We start from the raw sequence: 23,679 nt of genomic DNA, 5'->3' as shown, positions 1-23,679 counted from the left end.
TGTATGTGTGTCCTCATTAGGGTATGGAGTTGTGTCAGTGTGTGGGACTGTAGTTTAAAGTTTATATTACTGTTAACTGTTATTATGTGATAATGCATTAGAGGACATGTTACGGACTAACATATAGGTGAAACAAATTACTGTAATTAGTGTAAACATTTTGTTGGGGTAATGTGTATTACATTAGTCTTTTTGAGATCCCAACAGTGCCTATTACCTCAGCCCCCCAATGTTCAGTAATCACAAAGGGCAGATTCTAACTAGTCATATTCTTAATTACTTTGATAAAAATGTTCTCATCACAGCAAGTACAATACTGAGTGCAATGTATCATAAAATGTAGAAATGATGGCCAACATATGAGCATATGACCAAAGATTTAATAAAGCAGGACTTGCCCTTTAAGTCAGACACATGCACACACGCGCATACACGCACACGCACGCTTGTGTATAGTTTACCTGAGGTATCCTCCTTGATGTCCAATCCACTGCCTATTCCAGCCCCAATAGAACTCATAATCTTGTCAATCTGATTAGATCAGAGAGAGAGAGTGTGTGAGGGAGAGAGAGAGAACCTCAGTTAGAGGGATGTACAGCATGTACAAGGAAAAGTAATTTCCAGTAATAAGGCTAACTCCTATTTCTGGATTCAAGTGTCACATAGCATGATCATTACGCCAGCCAGCATGCTCAATGCCAGTCTTCCCCCTGTGAACTGGAAAAGCATGGAGGAGCAGGAAACTTAAAGACAGCACAGCAGAGATGAAAGGAGGACAAGACTGGACTGGAGAGAGCTTCTGTGGCTTCATTAGTATCTGACTGCTGGCAGTAGAATGATCATCTCCAACTCTGGACCTGCTGATAACCACTGAACTATGCAACCTGCACATCCATCTACCTTTCAGCACCACTGGCTCAGAGGTCAGCGAAACCCGAGTGTTTAAGGAGCCAGGTCTGACAAATTCAAATACTGTTTACAAGCTGACAGACCATGAAGGTGGCCTTTGTAATGGGATAAACTGAAAGTAATTTCTGCATATGTCACTAAATGCTAAGCACCAATGCAAATGCAAGCAATAAATCAAATTACTGGGAAAGTGGAGACTCACAGTGACAGACTTAAAGTTAAACCTGACATGACATTTTCTAAACAACTTTATTTTAAAGTAAAGCTTGTGAATCGAAAATGCTGTTAATGATAAGTCATTCCATTGAGAAAAAAAAAAAAAGGTTTGTACAGTTACAATTATTACAGTGCAGTAAGACAAAGTTGACAGGGAGATGATCTGTAAGTCTAAACGTTTTCAGCAGTTAGCTTGGGCCAAATAAAATCCATTCATCCAGAGCAGTATCAAGATACCAAAGACAACCTGCACAGACGTGTTAATGTGTGAAACCATCATTAAACAACAAAGAATAGGAATGTGCTAACTACTGGACGAGGGATCAATTAAACATGGGACATGCAAAGCCAAAAACTACAAAAAGAGAAATAAATGAAATAAGGTCCAGTGCAACTCTGTTACACTGTAGGTAAAACTTCACTTCTTGTGTCTCTTGACCCCTGTTGAAGTCCTTGGAGCACCACTGAGGATGTGGCCACAACTCTCCTCCATCTCTCTCTCTCTGTCCTTCAACACTCTCTGGGACTCTGCCAGGTTCAAGCCTGTCCAGTCTCGTATGTTGTCCTCCCATCTCTTTCCTGTCTGTGGGTTCCTGGAACTGTTTCTTGCACAATGATTTTCAAGTCCTGATGAACCGGAGAAATGGCCGTACTACCTCAATATCTTGTCTTGACACCTGTGAGAAGGTTGTCATAGGTCCAGTTACTTGTTGAATCTCTCTCTGGACATGTTTGATATATGAAATCCCTGATGATAATGTTGCTATAGCATCTCTATTGTCAGAATTCTTCTGCTGTGAGTGTCCACATTTTGCAGATATACAGGAAGACTGACAGGAAGAGCAAGCACAGCAGGTGGACTTTGGAGCACAGACAGAAGTTCTTGTGTTTGGTCTTAAGTCTTGCTATTGCAACTGCTGACAGAGCTTATCCTTACCAAAATCTCAAATTTTGAGCCTTCATCTAATATGATGGAACCAAAGTACTTTACAGTCTTCACCATTTCCAGTCTTGTCCTGCTGATTTAGAAACCTGAGTTGATATTATTATTGGTTATGAGCTTGGCCTTTTTTGTGCTGATCACCATACCAAAAGCTTTGGCTGCTTTGTCAAGATATTCCACCAGCCCAGGGATTCCTTTCTTTCCCCACAAGGCCATCAATATCATCTGCAAAATGTAGGTTTTATTCCTCTGACGCATGTCATAGATCTACCATAACAATCCTCATTTGAGAGCAGGGACAGAAGGGTGACCTTTGAAGAACCAAGTTCCCACTTGGTACTAAAACCAAAGATGATTAGACCCATTTAACAGATATACAGTCACTCAGTTCTGGAGTATTTAAGCTCAAAAATTGAGCTCTCCTACCCAAATAAAACTAATGCAACCCATGTTTCATTGACTAGACAGGAAATGGGCCATTTCAGGCACGCATTAAGAGACTAATCTAAGAAGCCACTGGGTCAATTTGAATTTTGTGCCCCAAAAAAATTACAGCATTTTTGTATATACAGTATATTAGATTTGCAGCACGGTGGTGTGGTGGTTAGCACTGCTGCCTCACAGCTAGAAGGTCTGGGTTCAAATCCACCTTGGCCCAGGGCCTTTCTGTATGGAGTTTGCATGTTCTCCCCGTGTCTGCGTGGGTTTTCTTCAGGTACTCCAGTTTCCTCCCACAGTCCAACGACATGCAGTTACTGGGGTTAGTTTAACTGGTGACTCTAAATTGCCCATCAGTGTGAATGGTTGTCTGTCTCTCTGTGTTGGCCCTGCAACACGCTGGTGACCTGTACGGGATGTACCCTGCCTCTGGCCCTATGACAGCTGGAATAGGCTCCAGTGACCCTGAACAGGATAAGTGGAAGAGGATGGATGGATGGATAGTATATTAGACTACCTTTAAGCTTGCTGCACTAAAGAGAATCGGTGTCTTCAAATCACTGACTGTTGCAGGATGTCCCTTGCCACTCGTCTCCACTTAATAACGCAACACTTTCCCTCAGCATGTGATAGATATAGAGCAGCTTTGTTATTTTTTCCTCTGAAATCCCTGTTTACCAACCTTAAATTTCCCTGAGGCCAATCTAACCTTATCTCCTCCTCACGTAGCATGCAATTATCCTGAAAAAAGAAATATGGGAACTGTGGAAAATTCCATATGGCAATTCATCATCATCAGGAAGTCATGAGTTGCATGGAGGAATTAATGAATGTGTGCATGCAAATGTGAAAAGGCATGCACAAATGGACTTCCACTGACATGCATTAGCATTACTTTAAAAATAGAGAGAGACTAATTAAGGCATCCTCGTGATTACGTGTGGTGGTTCTCTAACGAAGTAGTGATGTGCAAAATGTGTGTTTTTTTGTTTGTTTTCAGGGTGCATCAGTTTGCAAAGAGTGTTTTGTCTGAGGTGTGAACAGTGAGCAGTGAGCAGACATTAATGTGCCTGTGACCCCAAATGTTTATAAAGATCCAACAGTGGTGTCCAGTCAATGCATCACATCTGTGTCAGGGACCCTTTAATACTGAAAGAGCTCCAGGCACAAACACGCCAAGACCAAAGCACACAACACCCTAGACCTCAGCTCTGCACCCTCTTTAACAGAAACTAGAAACTGCCCTCCCTCAGATATGTGGTCTTCTCTGCAGCTTCATCGCTGGTTACAGAAGAAAATCAATGTGGGAGCATGTTAAATTAGCACTTGGGCTCCTTGTGCACTGGAGTAGTCGAGTGCATTTCAAAGGGAGGAAAAATTGAAGCAGCTTGCTGCTGTGGGTGCAGAGTTTTCAACTGTTTCCTGCAGAGCCGGTTCACTTTGAAAAAGCACGACGGATTTAATCAATTTTACTACCAAATAAATGTAGTGTCAGAGCAGAGGCACTGACAACTTGTCTTCGTCTTCTTCTTTTATGTTGCAATTGATGCTAAATATCGTGGGATCAGGTGTACATATCAGGAAAACTCTCTTCTTACCTCTTCCCACTCAGCAGTGAAAGATGGCGTTCTCTCCAATCTTCCCTCCGGGCTGGCGCCTTCACGTGGGCTCGGACTTCCAGGGCCCTGGCCCCGTGATCCAGACCCCCAACTGTGCTCTTCCTGTAAAAAATACAACAAAACATTTTGTTTTTAAGAACGTCACAACTAGAGACGCAAAGGTTGCCAAATATTTAACCTTAAAATATGAAAACTAAAACTAAAAACTGTTAAGAGAACAAATAAGTCCGCTCATTGCTCATCAAAGTTTCGGCTGTAATGGCACTTTTTTTTCATCAAACAGATTATGTATTTAGCTTATGATTTATTTACAATGAATTACAGAAGTCTCGTAAAATATGCTGCAGCAGAGAACACTGTGACCCAGATTGATGATTTATCCAATTGGCTGGACTGATTTCTGCTCTGTTTGTGAAGTCACATGATGTAGCAAGATGCAAATTGATTTTATGTAAGTGACTATTTACAATATTTAAATTTGCTATTGGTACAACAATACTGCAGACCTCTTTGCTTACCTAGACATTTTAAAGAGAAATGTATTTTTAATAACTGAGTCCAGTTTTACTGAAGCTGTCAAATAAATTCAAAGAAAAACATAATAAAAATTACTCTTATTAATATAGGATTCTGGATGTATTAATTCATGTTATTTTTAGTGCATTGGCTGCATAGAAAATGATATCTTTTAAGCACCAAAGAGTTACCTGTATGGGGGACACAGCCACTAGGTTCGAATCAGACTTGGACAGAGATTTTGACAGCTGCAGGTCCAACACACTGCGTGGCATGGATCTCATCCTCCCAAGGGTGCAAGCCCTTTCTTCGTAGCCAGTCCCAGGTGAACTGTCTTTGGATGCTGCTCCGGTCTGGGTTCCCCGTAAATCTGCAACTTCTCCGTTCTGACCAGAGGAACAAGAGGGTGGGTGGCTCAGCGTAGACCATCCACGAGGTGGATCTACCTGTTGACAGTTCCTGGGTCGAGCCTGGTCCTGGTTGACCTTTGTGTGGAAGACAGTTCGGTATACGACCTGTGGCTTTCGAGTGTCGTTGGCTGATCTCGGAATGGCTCCTCCGCCGATCACAATGCTGAACTCTGGGGTCTGCAGAAAACTGCTCTGGACATCTGTATTTTTAAAAGATTTGGGGCTGTAAAGGTGGTAAGGCGTATCGGGGGGTTCACAGGCTGGAGAAGAGCCATGAAGAAGGCCTGCAAACTCCTCTGGGATGTGGCTTTTCCTGCGTTCCTCTGGCAGAGCGTTTGAATTGGAGGAAGAGTAGGGAAGGGGAGGAGTCGGGTCTCGTTGATACGGGATGTCGTCTGCAGATAGGACACAAATAAAAGAATTGCATTAGCATTAAATCATGCATGTTAACCTAAGTATATGAATTATACTTGCATCAGTCAAAATGGTGTGATACAAATTAATGAATTTACTCTCCAAGAATACAAGACAGCTCATTAAAAAACACAGAGTGAAAGAAATAAAAGTAAAGAATACACAAAAGCAAACATGGCTGCAAACAGGATGATAAGAACTCGGTAATACATCTTCTGCTTCCCTGTAGAAAAGTTGTTTGTTTCTCTAAGGAGGAATAAAAGAACTCCTGACTTGGATTTTACACCTCTGCTCCTTCACTGTGTGGGTGCAAATGGCGTGCTTGTGCATCTGAACTTGTGCATGTATGCATGAACTCATCCAGACATTCTTAGACCATTGACTTTTTTTTTTTTTTTGGTAATTTCTGAGGGGATGCTTTTAGAGGTCCACTAACTCTGTCTGTGTGCAGCAGGGTTGAAAGAAGCTGTCTACTTGATGACTGTTTTGTTAGTGTGAGTCTACGTACGTTCACATCTCCATCCAAGTTACAACTGAAGTCACATAGGTTTCCATGCATGTTAAAATAATATATACCTCTTGTGACACGATAACAATAACTGATGCATTCTTCTTATTCTGTGCAGAACATGAAAATGACACTTCACCAGAGCAACTCCATTCTCACACTCATGAGAAATCTCACACTAAATGGGAGAGTGTCACAAAGGAGTAGCATGAGCTTAAGGGGAAACTAAAACTAGTTTATTTCTGGAGTTAGAAAGATTAGTAGTGTCTAGCTATACTTGAAAGACAGCATCATTTGACCACATTAGTGAGAAAGGATGAAGATGGCTACAAAGGAAGTTTTGTGAGAGAAAAAAAAATGCACTTGTTAATAAAATATCACTCTAGTAATGTCATCCTTTCAGGCTAAACACAGGCAGTCAACAGTGGACAAGTAAATTAATCTGAATTACTTGTTTCTGTTGAAAGACTTATTAAAGTATTGGATATGTTCAAAGGACAGACATGTGTGTAACCAAAATGTCTGTTTTTGCTGACTAAAGAAGAACTAATTCACCAAAATGGACAGCTGTCCAAGTAGCATACTGTATTGTGCAATAGTCTTGAGCCACGCCTGACATCTTTTTGTTTCCAAGCACCCAGATTTTCTTGTAATCTTTAAGAGGTCTTAAGAAATAGTCGTCCACTTCTTTTCTTTGGGCATCAGCTGCTTTTTCATTCATTTTCACTCCAGTCCTTGTACCTGATCATTTAAAATTGTATTTTTGCTCCAACAAGGTGATGCCCAAAGATCTACACTATTGCCAAAAGTATTTGCTCATCTGCCTTCACACACATATGAAATTGAGTTACATCCCATTCTTAATCCATATGGTTTAATGTGATGTTGCAGCTATATCAGCTCCAACTCTTCTGGGAAAGGCTTTCCACAAGGTTTAGGAGTGTTTATGGGAATTTTTGACCATTCTTCCAGAAGTGCATTGTGAGGTCAGACACTGATGTTGGATGAGAGGTCCTGGCTTGCACTCCCCGCTCTAATTCATTCCAAAGGTGTTCTATCGGCCTGAGGTCAGGTCTCTGTGCAGGCCATTCAAGTTCTTCCACACCACACTCGCTCATCCATGTCTTTAGGGACCTTGCTTTGTGCACTGGTGTTCAGTCATGTTGAAACAAGTAAACAGCTCCAAACAGCTCCCACACAACTTTGTGGAGCATGAAATTGTCCAAATGTTTTAGTATGCAGAATTAAGCATTCCTTCAATGGAACTAAGGGCCTGAGCCCCCTCCAAAAAACCTCGCACCATAACCCCCCACCCCCCCCCCCCCCCCCCCCCCCCCCCCCCCCCCCCCCCCCCCCCCCCCCCCCCCCCCCCACCAAACTTTACACTTGGCACAATACAGTCAGACAAGTACCGTGCTCCTGGCAACCACCAAACCCAGACTCGTCCATCGGATTGCCAGAAGCAGAAGCATGAGTTGTCACTCCAGGGAACACATCTTCACTGCTCTAGAGTCCAGTGGTGGCTTGCTTCACATTGCTGCATGCAATGGTTTGTGCTTGGTGATGTAAGGCTTGGATGCAGCTGCTCGGCCATGGAAACCCATTCCATGAAGTTCTCTATGCACTGTTCTTGAGCTAATCTGAAGGCCACATTACGTTTGGGGACTGTAGCAATTGACTGCAGAAAGTTGGTGACCTTTGTTTACTATGCACCTCAACATCCACTGACCCATGTGTCTGTGTAGATTCTCAGTCATCCAGGTCATAGTAGTCTCTGGAGCTTGAAAAAGGCGACTGGACTTCTTTTTGTTTCTTGAAGACGTTTCACCTCTCATCCGAAAGGCTTCTTCAGTTCTCAACCAAAAGGTGGAGAGACCCAGGTATTTAAACCCCTGTGGGCGTTAGTCCCCTGGAGGTGGTTATGACCCTCTATTGATCATGTGTGTGAACACATGTGCCCAGGTGTGAAGGGGGCGTGGGTCATATTTAATCAGTGGTTTCAGTTGAAACCAATTTAGGACTCCGCTCCATTGTTCCTGTGGCCTATTGAGGTCACTGGAACAAAGGTGTGAATGGGGGTTGAGACGTCTGGGAAGGGAGCTCAGGACAGCACTGTAAGCGGGGGAAAGTTGGTGACGTAATCCACCTCCTCTGTTCAATGATGGTTGTTCACAGTGGACATAGATGGCTTCTTTCACTCCTCTTTCAAACCATCTGTTTTCCCTGTCCAAATGTGAACATTGGCATCCTCAAAGAGTGCCCTTTTTCCTTCAGATGCAGATGTACTGCTGAATCTTGTCCTGTCGAGGTGGCTCTTCTATGTTGTGCCATTCGTTTGTGAAGAGGGCTGTTTGGTTTCACCAATGTAGAGGTCCGAGCACTCTTCACTGCACTGAACAGCATACACTACATCGCTGATCTTGTGTTTGGCGGGTTTGTCCTTGGATGAACCAGTTTTGTCTTAGGGTGTGACTTGGTTTGAAGTATACTGAGATGTCATGCTTGGAGAAAATTCTTCTGAGTTTCTCTGACAAGCCTGACACATATGGGATGACAATGTTGTTCCTCTTGTCCTTCCTATTCTCTGTAGTTGTGTTTGGCCTTCATTCCTGTGCATCTTAGCTGATTTGACAACCATCATTGAACAGAGGAGGTGGATTACGTCACCAACTTTCCCCCGCTTACAGTGCTGTCCTGAGCTCCCTTCCCAGACGTCTCAACCCCCATTCACACCTTTGTTCCAGTGACCTCAATAGGCCACAGGAAACAATGGAGCAGAGTCCCTAAATTGGTTTCAACTGAAACCACTGATTAAATATGACCCACGCCCCCTTCACACCTGGGCACATGTGTTCACACAACTGATCAATAGAGGTTCATAACCACCTCCAGGGGACTACGCCCACAGGGGTTTAAATACCTGGGTCCTCTCCACCTTTTGTTTGAGAACTGAAGAAGCCTTTCGGATGAGAGGTGAAACGTCTTCAAGAAACAAAAAGAGTCCAGTCGCCTTTTCAAGCTCCAGAGATCAATGACCAGTTGTCATTTTATGTGGCCTACCACATCGTTGCTGTCATTCCCAATCGCTTCCACTTTGTTATAATACCACTAACAGTGACTGTGAAATATTAGTAGCGAGGAAATTCATGACTGGTGGTATCCCCTAAAGGAACTCACTGAATTCACTGAGCTCCTAAAAGCGACCCTGTTTTATATACCCTGTGGGTATGGAAGTGACTGGAAACCTGAATTCAATGATTTGGATGGGAGAGTGAATACTTTTGGCAAAAAACACACACACACCACACACACACACACCACACACACACAATACACACACACACACACACACACACACACACACTCACTCCATATACAAACAGCTGTAATTGATTAAACTGTAATACAACATAATATTCTGTCTTCTCACCTTACTAATAACACATGAAAAAGGTGTGTGTCTTGTCTTAGTCAAGCCCCGACTCTCCTCTCTTTCCTTTATCTGTCACTGTGTGTTAAGACTGTGCACCAGGCCATGGAAAGCCTTACCACTGATAAGTGTTTCTCTCTTTCACTCCCTCACACACACACACACCACACACACACACACACACACACACACCACACACACACACACACACACACACACACACACACTCTTAACAGTCAAATACAGTTGTTTGAACAAATAGAAAAACTTTACACTCTTGTAATCAAAACTGTCACTGGAATAATGGCCTGCACCCTCACTGGCCCACACACTGAATTTACAATCATCTGACTGCATACCCCCGCTGCTTGCCACCTCCACTCATCGTCTGTGTGTGTTAGCCAGTTTTTGCTAGCATTTTGTGACTTCTGCACAACAAGCCACATTTCCATATGCAACAATTGCACGACGCAAGAAGAGAATACACAGCATACTTGGTTGCTTTTGTCTGAGAAATCCTCCAGAGAGTTAATAACTAAAAGCATTCACTATGATTGAAACAGGAGATGATCCAGTTCTTTCTAAAGGAAAACATTATTAATGTGAATCCTCAAACAGAAAGATGTTTCTTTTTAAATGTGTTTCGTTTTGACTGCACCAGAAAAACACCCATCCACAGGTAATGAGGGGTGAAACCGTGACTCATCCTCAAGTGTTACATGCACTGGAAAATTTCATTATTTCTTACACAACCTGAAAGCGCTTCAGATGATTAAGCTCCATCATTTTACAGGAAAAATGGGACAAAGTGTCCAAAGATTAGTAATTCCTCCATTGTCCTGACCTCTGATCTTATATCTCTCATGCCTACACTGTGTTATTTTAACCAAGAAGAAACATCCAGGGCTGAAATAGTTCTTTGAATTGTAGCCATTCCAGGGAGGCTCTAACATGAGTCGTTCCCTTGTAATCAGCAAAACAGTACTTCTGACGTTAGAGATGGCCAAGTCTATGTTTTATATAGTGAATGCTTATAACATAATCAAAGTAAATGTAAAGAAAAACAGTGTAAATATATGTTTGACTGTCAGATTAATCACACAAGATGCAGTAACATGTTAACACAAACATCTGCTGCATTGTGAATAAAGGCATCATTAAGATCATTTTTCCCGCGCCCCTCTTCTTTTGTAAGTGCTTCTCTCAGCCCTTTTATGAATTTCTTTTGCTCTCTTAGCTTCTCCTCTCTGTAAAACACGAAAACAGTTGGCACAGGTGAGTCTACTGGTAGCTATGGCAACAGAGAGCACCAGCATCTCTCGCAGTCGTCGGGCAGCTGAGTGTCTTCGACCTCCAGGAGAAAGAGGGGGGAAAGTGTACGGTGGATAAACACGGCAATCAAATCAGCAAGTTGTTTATCGAGACAGTAAAAAAGAAGCAGAAGTGACGCTGACGTGCGGTTTGAGGAAAGAGTAGAAGAAAAGTTAACGTTATGTATAGATAGACAAACACACCTAACATCAGTTGTGGTAGCCAAACTTTTGGATGGATAACAGAATTTGGCCAAGCACAGACAGATAACTCTGCTGTTCTTTCTTCTTCTTCCCCTGCAAACAATCAATAGTCTCCCTCTCTGTGTTGTTTTCACCTTCATTACTTATCCATTCCTAAGTGGTCAGTCTTCCCTGTCTTTGCTTAAGGGTGTGTGTGTGTGTGTGTGTGTGTGTCTTACCTGGAGATCCGAGGCTAGTTTCAGCTCAAACTAAAGAGCAGTCAAACTGTATGTACCCTGCCCTTGCTTAAGTACAGCCAACATATGAGAATCACTTGGTGAAACAGCAGCTGCATCACTCTGCATACCTGCATTTTATTGCGACACTAGTATGCAAACACACAAATACACACAAGTTGTAGCATGCAACGGGACAGCCCGGGAACTAATCTTCATCTCAAAACAGCAGCAGCAATATAAATGTTTGTGCAATAAGTACAGATTAATGTTTATTATAATTAGAATTAAATACCAAGAATAAATGCTAATGTTGACTGACTATTTAAAGAATGAAAGGTAAAGTCTTCAGATGTGTATCCTGTTTTTCCTATATAGGACAAGCAGAGAAGAAAGGAGTGGGTGGGGGAGTTCAAACAGTTGAAATGGAGCATTTATTCAATGTACATAAACACTACAGTGTGTTTCTACTACATTTAATTCATCACTCCTATAATATTATAGCTGCACTAGAGCTGTGTCCCAGTTCAACACTCTATCCTTATTCTAAAATATTATATATGTACAAGAAAGCTGGGGGAGAATCACAGGCACCAAATCACCCCCCCAAAAAATGTAGCAACCCAAAACACTTAAGTGCCAAAGTCCTTAAAGCTGTAGAAACTGTGATGGGACCACAGGAGGAAGTGTGGTATGGAGAAGGTCAGGGTAGATGGATGGGTCAACAAAACACTAGAACACAGGAGTTAGCAGTTCCTGCTTCAGGCAGTCAGCAATATTATTGTTGCTGTAATAAGCACAACCACACCAGTCTATAACCTTATAGCCTACACTGTAATCATGTGTTTAATGGTGTGACCACAATGATCCAGCTAACCTAACTTGGTACCTTTTGTTGAGGAGCTCTGTTCATTCACACCTGAGGGACTAGACCTTTAATTTATTTCTGGGGAAATCCCTTTACCACTTCAAAATGCCCCTGCTTTGGACAGATATATGATCATGTCCGATTTTTCTGCGAACTTGCATCATTTTACTTAAGCCAACATTTTCTGTAGCTGTATAGACAGTTGGCCTGTGCTTTCAAACAGGTTTGAACAGATTTACAGGAGAAAGAAGACATCAGATGGACCAATGATGATCTATGTTATACAGTAGTTGCCAAAAACAAACAAACAAAAAAAAAACTTCAATGACAAAGCTCATCTGGCTCATGAAACATCACAATTCACAGGGTGTTGTAATGTGTGAAGTACATAAAGAAATTATACATTTTCTTGCCATTGGTTGGCCATATTACACAAACTTATGAGAATGAAAATCCACGGAGAAGTCAAGGTGGCTCACAAGTAGTGATTCTTGTGAACTGTGGAGGGACACATGGACAGATGGACAACGGATGCCTCATCGGTCCTTCGGCTAGATGAGCTAAAAACCTCAACTGATGAATTTGCCTACTCTTCATGGATCTTTAGACCCCAACAGAAATGCAGACAACTAGTCTGACTAAAAGGTCCAGGTGGAAATTTAAGAAAGTTTTTGGGGGGGGTTTTCTTCTAGTTTTCGCTGTCATTGTGGCAGGCAAGAATAGAGCAGAGTAACAGAGGACAGATGGCATTACTCAAGCTGATGACAAATTGCTAGCCTACTGTAACTGACACTAAGCATGGGAGTGGTGGGTGGTCAGTAGGTGGTTTGTGACCTACCTGTCTCTGTCCAGAGCAGCCAGTTCACAGGAAACACTGGTTAGTGCCGGCTATGAAATTTGGAGACGGCTTTGGTACCTTACTCTAATCTAAAACTGACAGGTGATGTATGGTAGAAGATTTTAATGATTCAGTTTCTCAACAGCTCGCTGTAGCAGAAAAAACACCAGCTTAACTAATAACATTAACGATGGCTCAGAGACCCCAGCCAGGTATGATTCTGAGCCTCCACACATGATATCAAAGGTCTGGAAGTGGTATAAATTAACATCATTAGTTTCACCTGTGCTTATCCTGCCATGACATGGTATAATCTCATTAAAAGAGCTACACATGCAAAAGCAACCAACCGAATCGGACTCCAAATTAATCTTTGCAAATAAAAAGCAATATTTTTGTTGTCTAAGATCCTCTTAAAGCCTTCTCAGTACTATCTGCAGTGGGTTTTAATGTGCAGCGGTGTATTGTGCATTGCATCAACAGCACACTCAAAAGTCAAGTATTTTTAGTGTGCACACTGACAATTTTGAGTGTACTTAAATTCATTGCTTAGTCACTGTGTGCATACCGCAAACTCAAAACCTGCTTAGAGCTAGTAACATCGTATCCAATTTAGAAACTTTTGCCTTTTATCAGCTCATATTAGTATGTAAAAGTAAATGTTCTTCCATAAATGAATATTCTCTTGCACGTAATCACTTTATAGAAGTAAGATTCAATTCCAGAGCTGTGTATAATGCAGCCCCAGTCTAAATGAAACCCTCCCTACAATAAATAAATCTAGTTAAAGCTGAAACAGCTGGAAGACTAATCACAGTTCTACAAAGATAATATTCTTTCACCGAGATATAACAGTTTGCAGGCCAGCATGCAGAGGAAAAGGACTTGGAGGATGAGGCTGAAAAGGTGAAAAATGAATTGCAGAAGATGGAGATGGAGATATGCGGTAAAGAGGTTGAGGGAGGTTATCAAATCGAAAACACATTTTAAAAGGAAAGGGAAATGAGTAATGCAGAGGCATACTGTTGCAATAAAACAACTAACCACAACACAGAGGAAGGGTTGACAAATAGCAGCGAGGCTGGAGTAAAGTGAGGGGGAAGGCTGGGGGCACAGACCAGTGACAGACAGGCAGATGGAGTTGGTGAAAGCAGCTAGAGAAATAAGGGAGTGACAGAATGAAGGATTGAATGATAGAGGGGGGAGATGAGGGAGAGAAATGAAAGAGTAAGGATACAGGGCTGGAGTATATATATCAAAACTGCAGAAATGAGAGGAAGGTTTAATCTATCATAATAAAGCCAGTCAATCTGCACAGTATAGGAGCAGTCCACTAGAAGTTGAGTTTTTACTACAAACTACCAGAAACCTAATAAAGCCTTTTTCATTATTGATTTTTACACGGACAGGTCAAAAAAAAAAAAGATGTGACGAGATGTCTCAACACATCTTACTTTGTTGGCGAATCTCTAAAAAGGGACAGCGGAAGTGTACGCAGACGGTCGCACAAACACGCCATCATCTCATACAATGGGATGTTTTTCTTTATGCGTGCGTGTGGTAGCGGGAGGGGTTGGGAAAGGATCCAAACATCTGATAGTGTTGTGTTCATTGCTCCATCTCTTGTGGCACCGCACTGACTGTTATTAAAAACTACAGAGCAATATCTGAACTGTCAGTCATCCCTGAGATTAAAGACTGAGCCCTATTTCCTAAGCGCCACAGGCCTGGATAAATCATTATCAGTTCCTTGAACCTCAGGTGCTAAGCTTACTTTAGGTTAGTACTAGGCTAGCTGAACACCCCCCACCACCGCCACCCCACCTCCACTCCCATCTGTCTGTTGAGTCTGATGATGACGAAAGCAAATTATCTAAAGCCACTGATTTAAGAACGTTTTAAAGCGTTTCAAGTGTTGAAAATGTCACAATTATTAGCTAGGGTCCTGGAAGTACTCTTAAGAAGAAATTGAAAAGTTTAATTTATACCCTTCTACTCCCAGAAAATGCCACCAAATGTTTAAGAGCCTGGGGATTCAAGACCATCCAAAGGATCACAAATGAAAAAAAACCAATAGTGTTTGCTTTTAACTCCCATTTCTGTCACAAGATAGAGCAGAACATTTGCGCTCCTAAGCTAAATATTGACTCTTGATCTCAGAAAGAAGTCAGAAAGATTATGTGTTAATATGTTAATAACACTATGTATTCTAAATATGAATAAATTAGCTTTCAGTAAAAGGTTTTTTGTAGAAAATGGCCACCTGTGTTATTTACTGTGATGTTTTGATTTTTTTTTCCAGATACTGATCCACATCTCCCCATATCTCCCATTTAGCTTCTAGTCTTCACTCTCCAAAGCAGATGTCCTTCAGACTGATTCACTTGTTTAATCTATCATTGTGTACAATGCTATTCTATAGTTAATACACAAATGTTTTATGTATATATAATTCATTAAAAATGTATTATACACTTGCCTTTTTATATTGTGGATAGCATTAATTATGCTGGAAAACTGCATTCACTGCAAAAAATTTTTTTACCTTTTACTGGACATGCCTTTTTTTCAGTGATTACCGTATTTTTCGGACTATACGTCGCTCCGGAGTATAGGTCGCACCCCCAGCCAAACTATGAAAAAAAGTGCGACTTATACTCCGGAAAATATGGTACACCTTTATTGTAATATTTTTTCAGTGGCAGATTTACAACTGTAACTGACTTGTCATGTCCGTAAACCATCATTTCCTGCAATCTATTACAGCTGGCTATTTTGATGTATCAATAGTCCTACTGAACATAGCAGTATTTATGAATTTCTGTCTAATCATGCATGGTGCCAGGTCTCTGAATCCCACCAAACTTCTGAATTGTCATGCTATCACTTTCTTTTCACAGCTTGAGTCATTTACAAAAGTCTGTTGCACAAAAAATTGAAGTGCCTCCATGATTTGAAGATTTGAATCTACAAAGAGATTGTCATGGGCAGATGTGGAAATCCTAAGATTTGTAACAAACACGAAAGTCAGGTTAATAATAGACCATGTTTTCAATAACCTCTTTATTTATCTTGAATATAAATACATATAAACACGAAAGAAAAAGAACAACAACAAAGACAAGACAGTGAATGACAAACAGCTCACTTTATCTTAGATATGGACCATCTACAGTTATCCATATCCTTCAAAAACATAAAAAAGTTATGATTCCATCAGAAATAAAGGGCCATTTTCCTTCTCTTCATCTTTTCATGCTGAAATTTTGCCTCAGGTTTGTGACACCAGAGCTAGCGCTACACTAACAGGTGCAAACAGGTCAGGCTTAACCCCACCCTGTGGGAAGTGGAGAAGCGATAGGGGCTCCCTGCTGAGAGCGTTACTTCATTACTGAGAGCCTGTATGTATCTAAATCCAGCCTTAAGGCGGAGAGGGGCCAGTCTGCAGATATTGAATTCACATTTTCACTCCTAACTCAAATATGCAGAGTTTATTGCCACAGCAACTGTCTTGTCTCCTGCTGTAACCTACTTTTTCCAAGTCTCCTCTAGTCAAGAATGCTGGCAGTCTCTGACTAGTGTCACTGAAATTTCATTTATTCAGCTTGTGTGAGACAGAAGGGGTGGTGAGAGTTAAATGACTAATATGAGATCAGCAGTGATTATAATTTTAGATTTATACAAACCATCCATCATCTATTCTCTTCCACTTATCCTGTTCAGGGTCGGGGGGGGGGGGGGGGGGGGGGGGGGGGCTGGGCTGGAGCCTATCCCAGCTGACATAGGGCGAGAGGCTGGGTACACCCTGTACAGGTCGCAAGCCTGTCACAGGGCCAGCACAGAGACACAGACTCAGACTCACACTCACATTCACACCTATGGGCAATTTAGAGTGGCCAATTAACCAACCCCACTAACTGCATGTCTTTGGACTGTGGGAGGAAACTGGAGTACCCGGAGGAAACCCACACAGGCACAGGGAGAACATGCAAATTCCACACAGACAGAGGGGTCGGGGCCAAGGTGGAATCGAACCCAGGCCTTCTAGATGTTATTCTAGCTGTGAGGCAGCAGTGCTAACCACTATGCCACCATGGTTGCGTATACGTATATATAAAACCTGTTATCCAAAATCAAATAACTGTTTAGTAGTTTTAGAGATTCTCAGTTACACCAGACAACAAAAAGGGAAAAATGTAACTCAAAAAACGGGCAGCATGGTGACGTGGTGGTTAGCACCGCCCCACAGCTTGAAGGCCTGGGTTCAAATCCACCTTGGAGTTTGCTTCTGTCAAATGCTGCAGCACCCTTTAGATGGTACACATTACTAGTACCAGAATGGGCAACCCAGAACTCCCTTAATGCTTTGAAGAAAAACAGCCCGTCTTTTTATTTATTAATTTTGTGGCATCAGAGAAAATTTCCCATCGACCACTATAAAGTTACTGCAAGATGGGGCAGTTTATTGTTTTTCGAAACAGCAAATGCTTGTCTCTTACGCTTTTGACACCTCCACCTGCAGATGTGCATCAGAGAGTCCGCTCAAGCCATTTTCCGTGCAAAATCTCCTGACCGCCCCCCCTTTCTTCTCCGTAACAATGCAAAATAACTGCAGAGATTGCTGTAGAAGACAGTCGCCTTCTTGCCATGTCTACAGCTGCTTCAGAATGTGGTTCTAAAGCCATCCCAACAGCTCTGCAAACCGTACACTGACATGAGCAAGTGTCAAATAGAAGTGAGCACTTTGTATTTACGCGCCTCGTGTTTCCTTGACGATGGTGTTAAACTTCCGGTGTAAAAAAAAAACAAACATTTTTTTTGCTTTTTAATATCCATTTTCAAAACAGAACAATAAATAACCAAAAAGTATATGGCCCATTATGTTTAGTTTCTGCTCCTTCACAGCCTGCACACTGAAAGACTGCCTAGTGCATTTAAATGTGACACAAAGGGAACCTTAACAAGGGTCCAAATGTGCCAAGTTGGGGTGAGAGAACCATATCACTACTGACTAAACCCAGTGTCACAGGACAGAGGCCAAAAGGGACTTTCTGCAAAATTTTCAGGCATCAGCAGCTGCGACAAAATGGCAGTATTGTGAAAACAGGCTGTCAAAGAACATATATATATATATATATATATATATATATATCAAATGTAAAGCACTACCCTTATATCTAATGTCTACCTGCTACCAGCTACTAAATAATTGTGCTTTTTTCTTGATCAAAAATGCACCTTGACATTAAATGTGTCCTATAATGCCAACATAAAGGTAGCAAGATAAAAAAAAAAAAAGACCCTTGCAGACCAGATACAATTCCCCATACTGCTTCTCTTCACTGTGTTGAGTGTAATCAGCAAGAAGAAGAGGAGTTTCTCTGTGCATCTCACTGAATTCTGTTCCTGTCTTGAGTTATTTTGAATATTGTCTGGGTGTCTGAGTGAGCCTCTTTTGTGTTCAGAGCTTCCAAACATGACTCATCATCACCTCAGGTCCTTCTATTCAAAACCCAACCACAAAGTAGTGACAGAGATTTAAGCCCGAATACAAAGAGAAGAAGGCATAGAAGAGGAGTTACATACCAATGAGGTGTTTTAATAATGTTCATGCATATTGTTGATCTGTGTGCATGAATTTTCAAGAAGCTTGTTACTGAAAAGACTAGATGGAAACTAAAATAAATAAATAAAACAAATAGTACAAGCGCATTCAACAGATGCAAATGCAAGAGTCACAGCCTTATGAGATTTATGAGTCATCCGTGATGAGAAATAACCCTAACTCTAAAGTATGCATAAAATTTGGTGTTAGTTTTGTGTGCCAGAGGTAAAATGAGAAGATCACAGAGTCCTTAATATTCATGCCTTCACTGATATCCACTGACCGGTAACTACTGCCATATTTCAGCTTTTTTTGATTTTCATGGATAAAATCTTTTAATAAGTGGCGCTGAAGGTTCTACAATGTCTTTCGGGGTAGCTGTAGTTCAGAAGGTATAGCAGGTCACCCACTAATCTGAAGGTTGGTGGTTTGATCCCTGGCTGCTCCAGTCTGCATGTGAGAGTATCCTTGGGCAAGATACTGAACCCCAAATTGCTTGAATGTGTGTGAATGTTAGATAGAAAGCACTTGCGCGTAGAAAAAAACGTGAGGTCAGTTTTACATCATCATGGACTGAGAGGGCACTGCCCAAGAAACAAACCCCTGGTCCAAAATCGATGCCTTCAAACTTGATTGAAACTTGCAGCTGCCCACATGGACAAGCCAAATGCCTTCTGGAAAAATGTTTCATAGTCAGACAAAACAAAGATTGAGCTATTTGGCCACAATGACAAAATGTATGTTTGGAGGAATAAAGGTGAGGCTTTCAAACCTAAGATCACTGTATCAACAGTCAAGTGTGGTGGTAACATCTTGTTTTTGGGCTGCTTTGCTGCCAGTGGTACTGATACATTGCACAAAGTGAATGGAATACTGAAAGAGGGCTACTTACAAATTCTTCAACTTCACCTTAAATCAACAGCTAGATGGTTGAAACCTGGACAGAACTGAGTGTTCCAGCAGGACAACGATCCCAAACACACATCACAACTGGTTTTGGAATGCATAAATCAGGCTAACATTAAAGTTCTGGAATGGCAATCCCAAAGCTCTGACCTCAACCCTACTGGAAATTTGTGGACTATGCTTAAAAGCTGGGTCTGTGCCAGGAAATCAACCAATTTAAATTAACTCTACCAATTCTACCAAGAAAAGTGGTCAAATATCCTGCCAGAAACTTGTTAATACCGACCAAAAATGTCTAGTTGATGTGCAACTTGCTACTGTAAGGGGCATCCAAATATTAATGTTTTATTTATGTTTATTATGCTTTAGTTAAAAAGAAGGAGGTTTTATCTTGGTGCATATCAGTACATATTCTAATACAGATGTAACTGTAATAGGCTGAGATGGGTCAATATTATTAAAATCCCCATCGAACACATAACACTCACAGTCGTCCAGAACCTGTTTTGGTAGCAAAACTGCCCGAGGTGAAAAATAAAATAAGAAACACAGTGAATGTGTGATCAGAACTATCCTGAATGAACTATCATGAATGAAACTGAGTGGTTAATTAGATCTGCGTCTCTACTAGTATGGTACACTCTACTACCAAGACTGGCCGAAAACTTCGTCAGAGTCTGTTGATGTAGCTCTAATAATTTTTACTCAGACTATGAGTACAAAATAAAAGAGCTGGCAATTAAAAACATACACACGAGAAAAAAAAACCCAAAAAAAAAAAAACCCTGAATTTTCTGGCTTCAAAGATATTCCTGCATTGGAAGTCTTTGCACAGGATTGCATCAGTGCACCTTATGAACTTTAGTGTAAAACTGCATGCATGGCATAAAACCAAATCATGCTTTTATTAAAAAAATTTTTTTTTTTTTACACATGAGACAGAAACATTACAGCACAAATGACAAAACTGCTTTTTTTAATTTTTAATCTTTCATCCCCCACCTTTCAAATTTGACTGAGCAGCTTTTATCTTTGATTGATCCTCTCACCCTTGATTGAAAAAGTAACAAGAGGAGAACTATAATTTCAGCACTCCTGCCACACAATAGGGGACACATTCAGCAAATTAAACTTGGCTAGAACAACAGAGACAATTCCTGTTATTTTATGTAAGCGAGTCTCCAGACAGCACTGCTGCTTTTCTGGTTTGGTGCAAAATGAAGAAATATAACAACCTGCATGATGTGTCTGTGCTTCACAGTTAAGCTATGATTGTAATTAAAATGTTAATGAGACATCAAGAATTGGTTTCTTGTCATTTAGGTTCATGTTACACTGGAAAACTCTTTCAAATGTGTGTACGACAAAGAAAGGTAAGGACAGAGTTAAGATAACTAATGTGTGTGCGTCCATGAGTATCAAATTAGCGCCAGAGACAAAGGCTTTGCTGACTGTGACAATGACTTAATAATTAAGCACAGCAGGCTGACATACCTGCATCTGTGCAGAAGAATGTCCTTATAGAGGGAACAGGTGGAGTGTGTGATAGTTGAGAACAAAGGACTGAATCAAGCAGTGGAGGTCTAATGAACTTAAGTCTTTCAAGTCAACACACAGCAAGTGCTGTGCTCGCACAGAGCAGTTGATCGCTTTGCCATTTACGGCTCATTAACTGATGGAGATCATCGATTACTCAGCTGCTTTGTGTGTCTGCTGCATTATGATGAGCATATGAAGATTTCAAGCAGGAATTATTTTTTTCCAGAAATAACCAAGACGATTTAATTCCTCATTCACTTTCCACATATATTGGAGAATTATTTTTATGACAGCATTTTTTACAAATAGATAAGAGTATTTCAAAAAGTGCATTAGTTAGAGGGAATTTTAATACAAAATAAACTCTGCAGATTAAAATAAGATGATAAATGAAAGATGGAGAATGATGGCAAAAAGCCCCCATAGCTGTAGCAGACTGCATAACAGATATGTTCTTGGGGTAACTTATCACCCATCTTAACACGAAACCTGGTTCAACTTTCTATTTACCTCTTATAAATGCAACAGAAGTGGCTTCAAATGCTCTAAATTCTTAAGCCAGAAACTGTAACAGATTGATGCTCCATCCAAGCACAAGTGTAAGAGGTGCATTATCAGATATTTTTATTTGCCTTGCTCCAAACCAACTTATTATTAAAGTTCATATACAGTAATTTTGCTTCCAAGTAGCAGGAGTGATCTCAAACAATAGTTCTCCAGGTTTTCTGAAGATCTTCTTTGAGCATTGGCTGCTTTTTCACTCATTTTCAGTCCAGTCCTTGTGCCTGACCGTCTTCAGAGAAATGACGAATGTCAAGCACAAAAAGGCACCTAACTCAAGGGATGAATCAGTGTTGTCTCTACACATGACAGACAACTTATGTTTGTTCCCATTTCTTTAGCTGAATCAATGAAAAAATACCAAATTAGTATTTTAAAATACTACCAAATACTTAATATCGCAGCATGGTGTGCAATGTGTCCTTAAAAAAATGAGCAAACTTTAAAGTGGAGGACAAAAGAAGTGACAGACCTGAAAAACTATCTACAGCAGATGAACAGTATCTGAAAGTCACGTCCTTAAGAAAAAGGAAGAAATCCAGCAAAGACCTGACACAGGACCTGAGAGATGCCTCTGGCCCTTCAGCTGATCCATCTACTGTTTGTCAAAGCTTCATCAAAAATGGTCTCAGTGGAAGGGTGGCTGTCGAGAAGCCCTTCTTAAGGAAGGGGAAACAGGGAGAAAAGGCTGAGGTATTCCAAATTACACAAAAACTGAACTGAAAATCAGTGGCAACAAGTCTTATGGAGTGATGAATCCAAATTTGACATTTTTGGTTCAAATGCAGCCATCTGTAAAACATGGTAGAGGCTCTGTCATGGTTTTTCGTCAAAACTGATGGGATTATAAATGCAGAAAGGTACCATCAGATTTTGGCCCACCATGGAAAGTGTCTGATTGGCAACTACTTTTGTTTCTCAGTGTGACAATCATCCAAAATACACCCAATGCAGTAAAAGCATACCTGGACAGAAAAACACAGTGGAACATGAGAGATTTTACTTTATATACTGAATTTCCATGTATTTTTGCACATTTCAATTAATTGCTGCACCCATTTTCTGTTTTCTTAACATATAAAGAAATGAGGGGTGTTTCAAGACTGCAAAGTACTGTTCATATACACACACACATTAAGGCATCAAGGAGTAAACCTACTGTGTTTAGTTGAAGTTGCCCTGTTTTGGTTTCCACCAAGTCCTGAGGAAAAAATCTGAGGGAAACAGCAAGATAAGGTCTTTCTGTGGGTTAATCACTTGTAGTGACCCCTTTTAACACTACATGAGTCACCTGACCTATTGTTGGGATAATAATAGTACTTACTGCTGCTTTTAATGTAATGACCAACTTTTGTAAGCCAAAAAAAAAACCAAAACAAAACAACCGCCATTTAAATTACATGAAAAATAACACAATAAGGAGTGCATAAAAAGCCAAACAGCTCTCAGAACAATAAACAGAGACCTGGAGATTTGTGCCTGTTTGTTGCTGACTTGTCACAGGGGGCACTGCATAATTCATTAAGGACAACTGCATCAACGGTTCCACTGACTTTGCATACACTTGGTGGTCTGCGCTGAAGGAATATCTTCTCAAAGCAATGTCCAGCATTACATAAAGTTTAGTTGTGTAGTGAAACAGCAACACCACCAGGGACGGATCAGGTTATAAATAGGACTCCTTATAGTCCAACTGCCCACGCAGGTTGCTGACACCTGCATACTTTGCTTCGGGTTGAAGGAAAGTACACAGTGTTGAAGGATGGAATGAAGCAAATAATCAGAGGACAGACAGATGTGGGGAAGAAGGAAGGAAAGACCTTTTATGGAATGCCAGGAAAAACCGCGCTCCCTTCACTTTCTTGTCCTCATTTCTCAATCCAGCCCCTGAAATTCTCACATTTCATTCTCTCAATTTGCCTGATTTTTGTTCATCACCAAGCTCCCCCACCCCCTCTGCAACATTAGCCGCTCATTCTCTCTCACCCACTCTTTTTCACTGGCATCCTCTGAATTCTGTGACTCTTTGCCTTCTGTACCCACATACATATATACTCCTTTCTCTCTCTCTTTCTCTCTCTCTCTCTGTAAGCCACTTGTTACCATGGCAACCCCACAATAGGCCTTATAAAGCTAATAAGTAGAGAGAGCAGGCGAGATGAGGGGAGTAGCAGAAGAAGACGGAGGAGGGAAAAAAATAGAGAAAAAATGAAATAGAAAAATAAATGGG

At 41.1% G+C, this 23,679-nt stretch overlaps 1 protein-coding gene across 1 annotated transcript in view; it reads right to left on the bottom strand.

Annotated features, from left to right (window-relative positions):
- Window positions 1–23,679, bottom strand: part of anks1b (ankyrin repeat and sterile alpha motif domain containing 1B) — a 251,122-nt gene that overhangs the window by 58,897 nt on the left and 168,546 nt on the right. Inside the window, 3 exon segments of the mRNA XM_030720755.1 lie at window positions 462–531; window positions 4,105–4,227; window positions 4,833–5,446. Coding sequence (XP_030576615.1) covers window positions 462–531; window positions 4,105–4,227; window positions 4,833–5,446 — 807 coding nt within the window.

Source organism: Archocentrus centrarchus, chromosome 23, assembly GCF_007364275.1.
Source record: "Archocentrus centrarchus isolate MPI-CPG fArcCen1 chromosome 23, fArcCen1, whole genome shotgun sequence".
In the NCBI taxonomy this organism is placed as follows: domain Eukaryota; kingdom Metazoa; phylum Chordata; class Actinopteri; order Cichliformes; family Cichlidae; genus Archocentrus; species Archocentrus centrarchus.
This window is presented reverse-complemented; position numbering and strand designations above follow the sequence as displayed.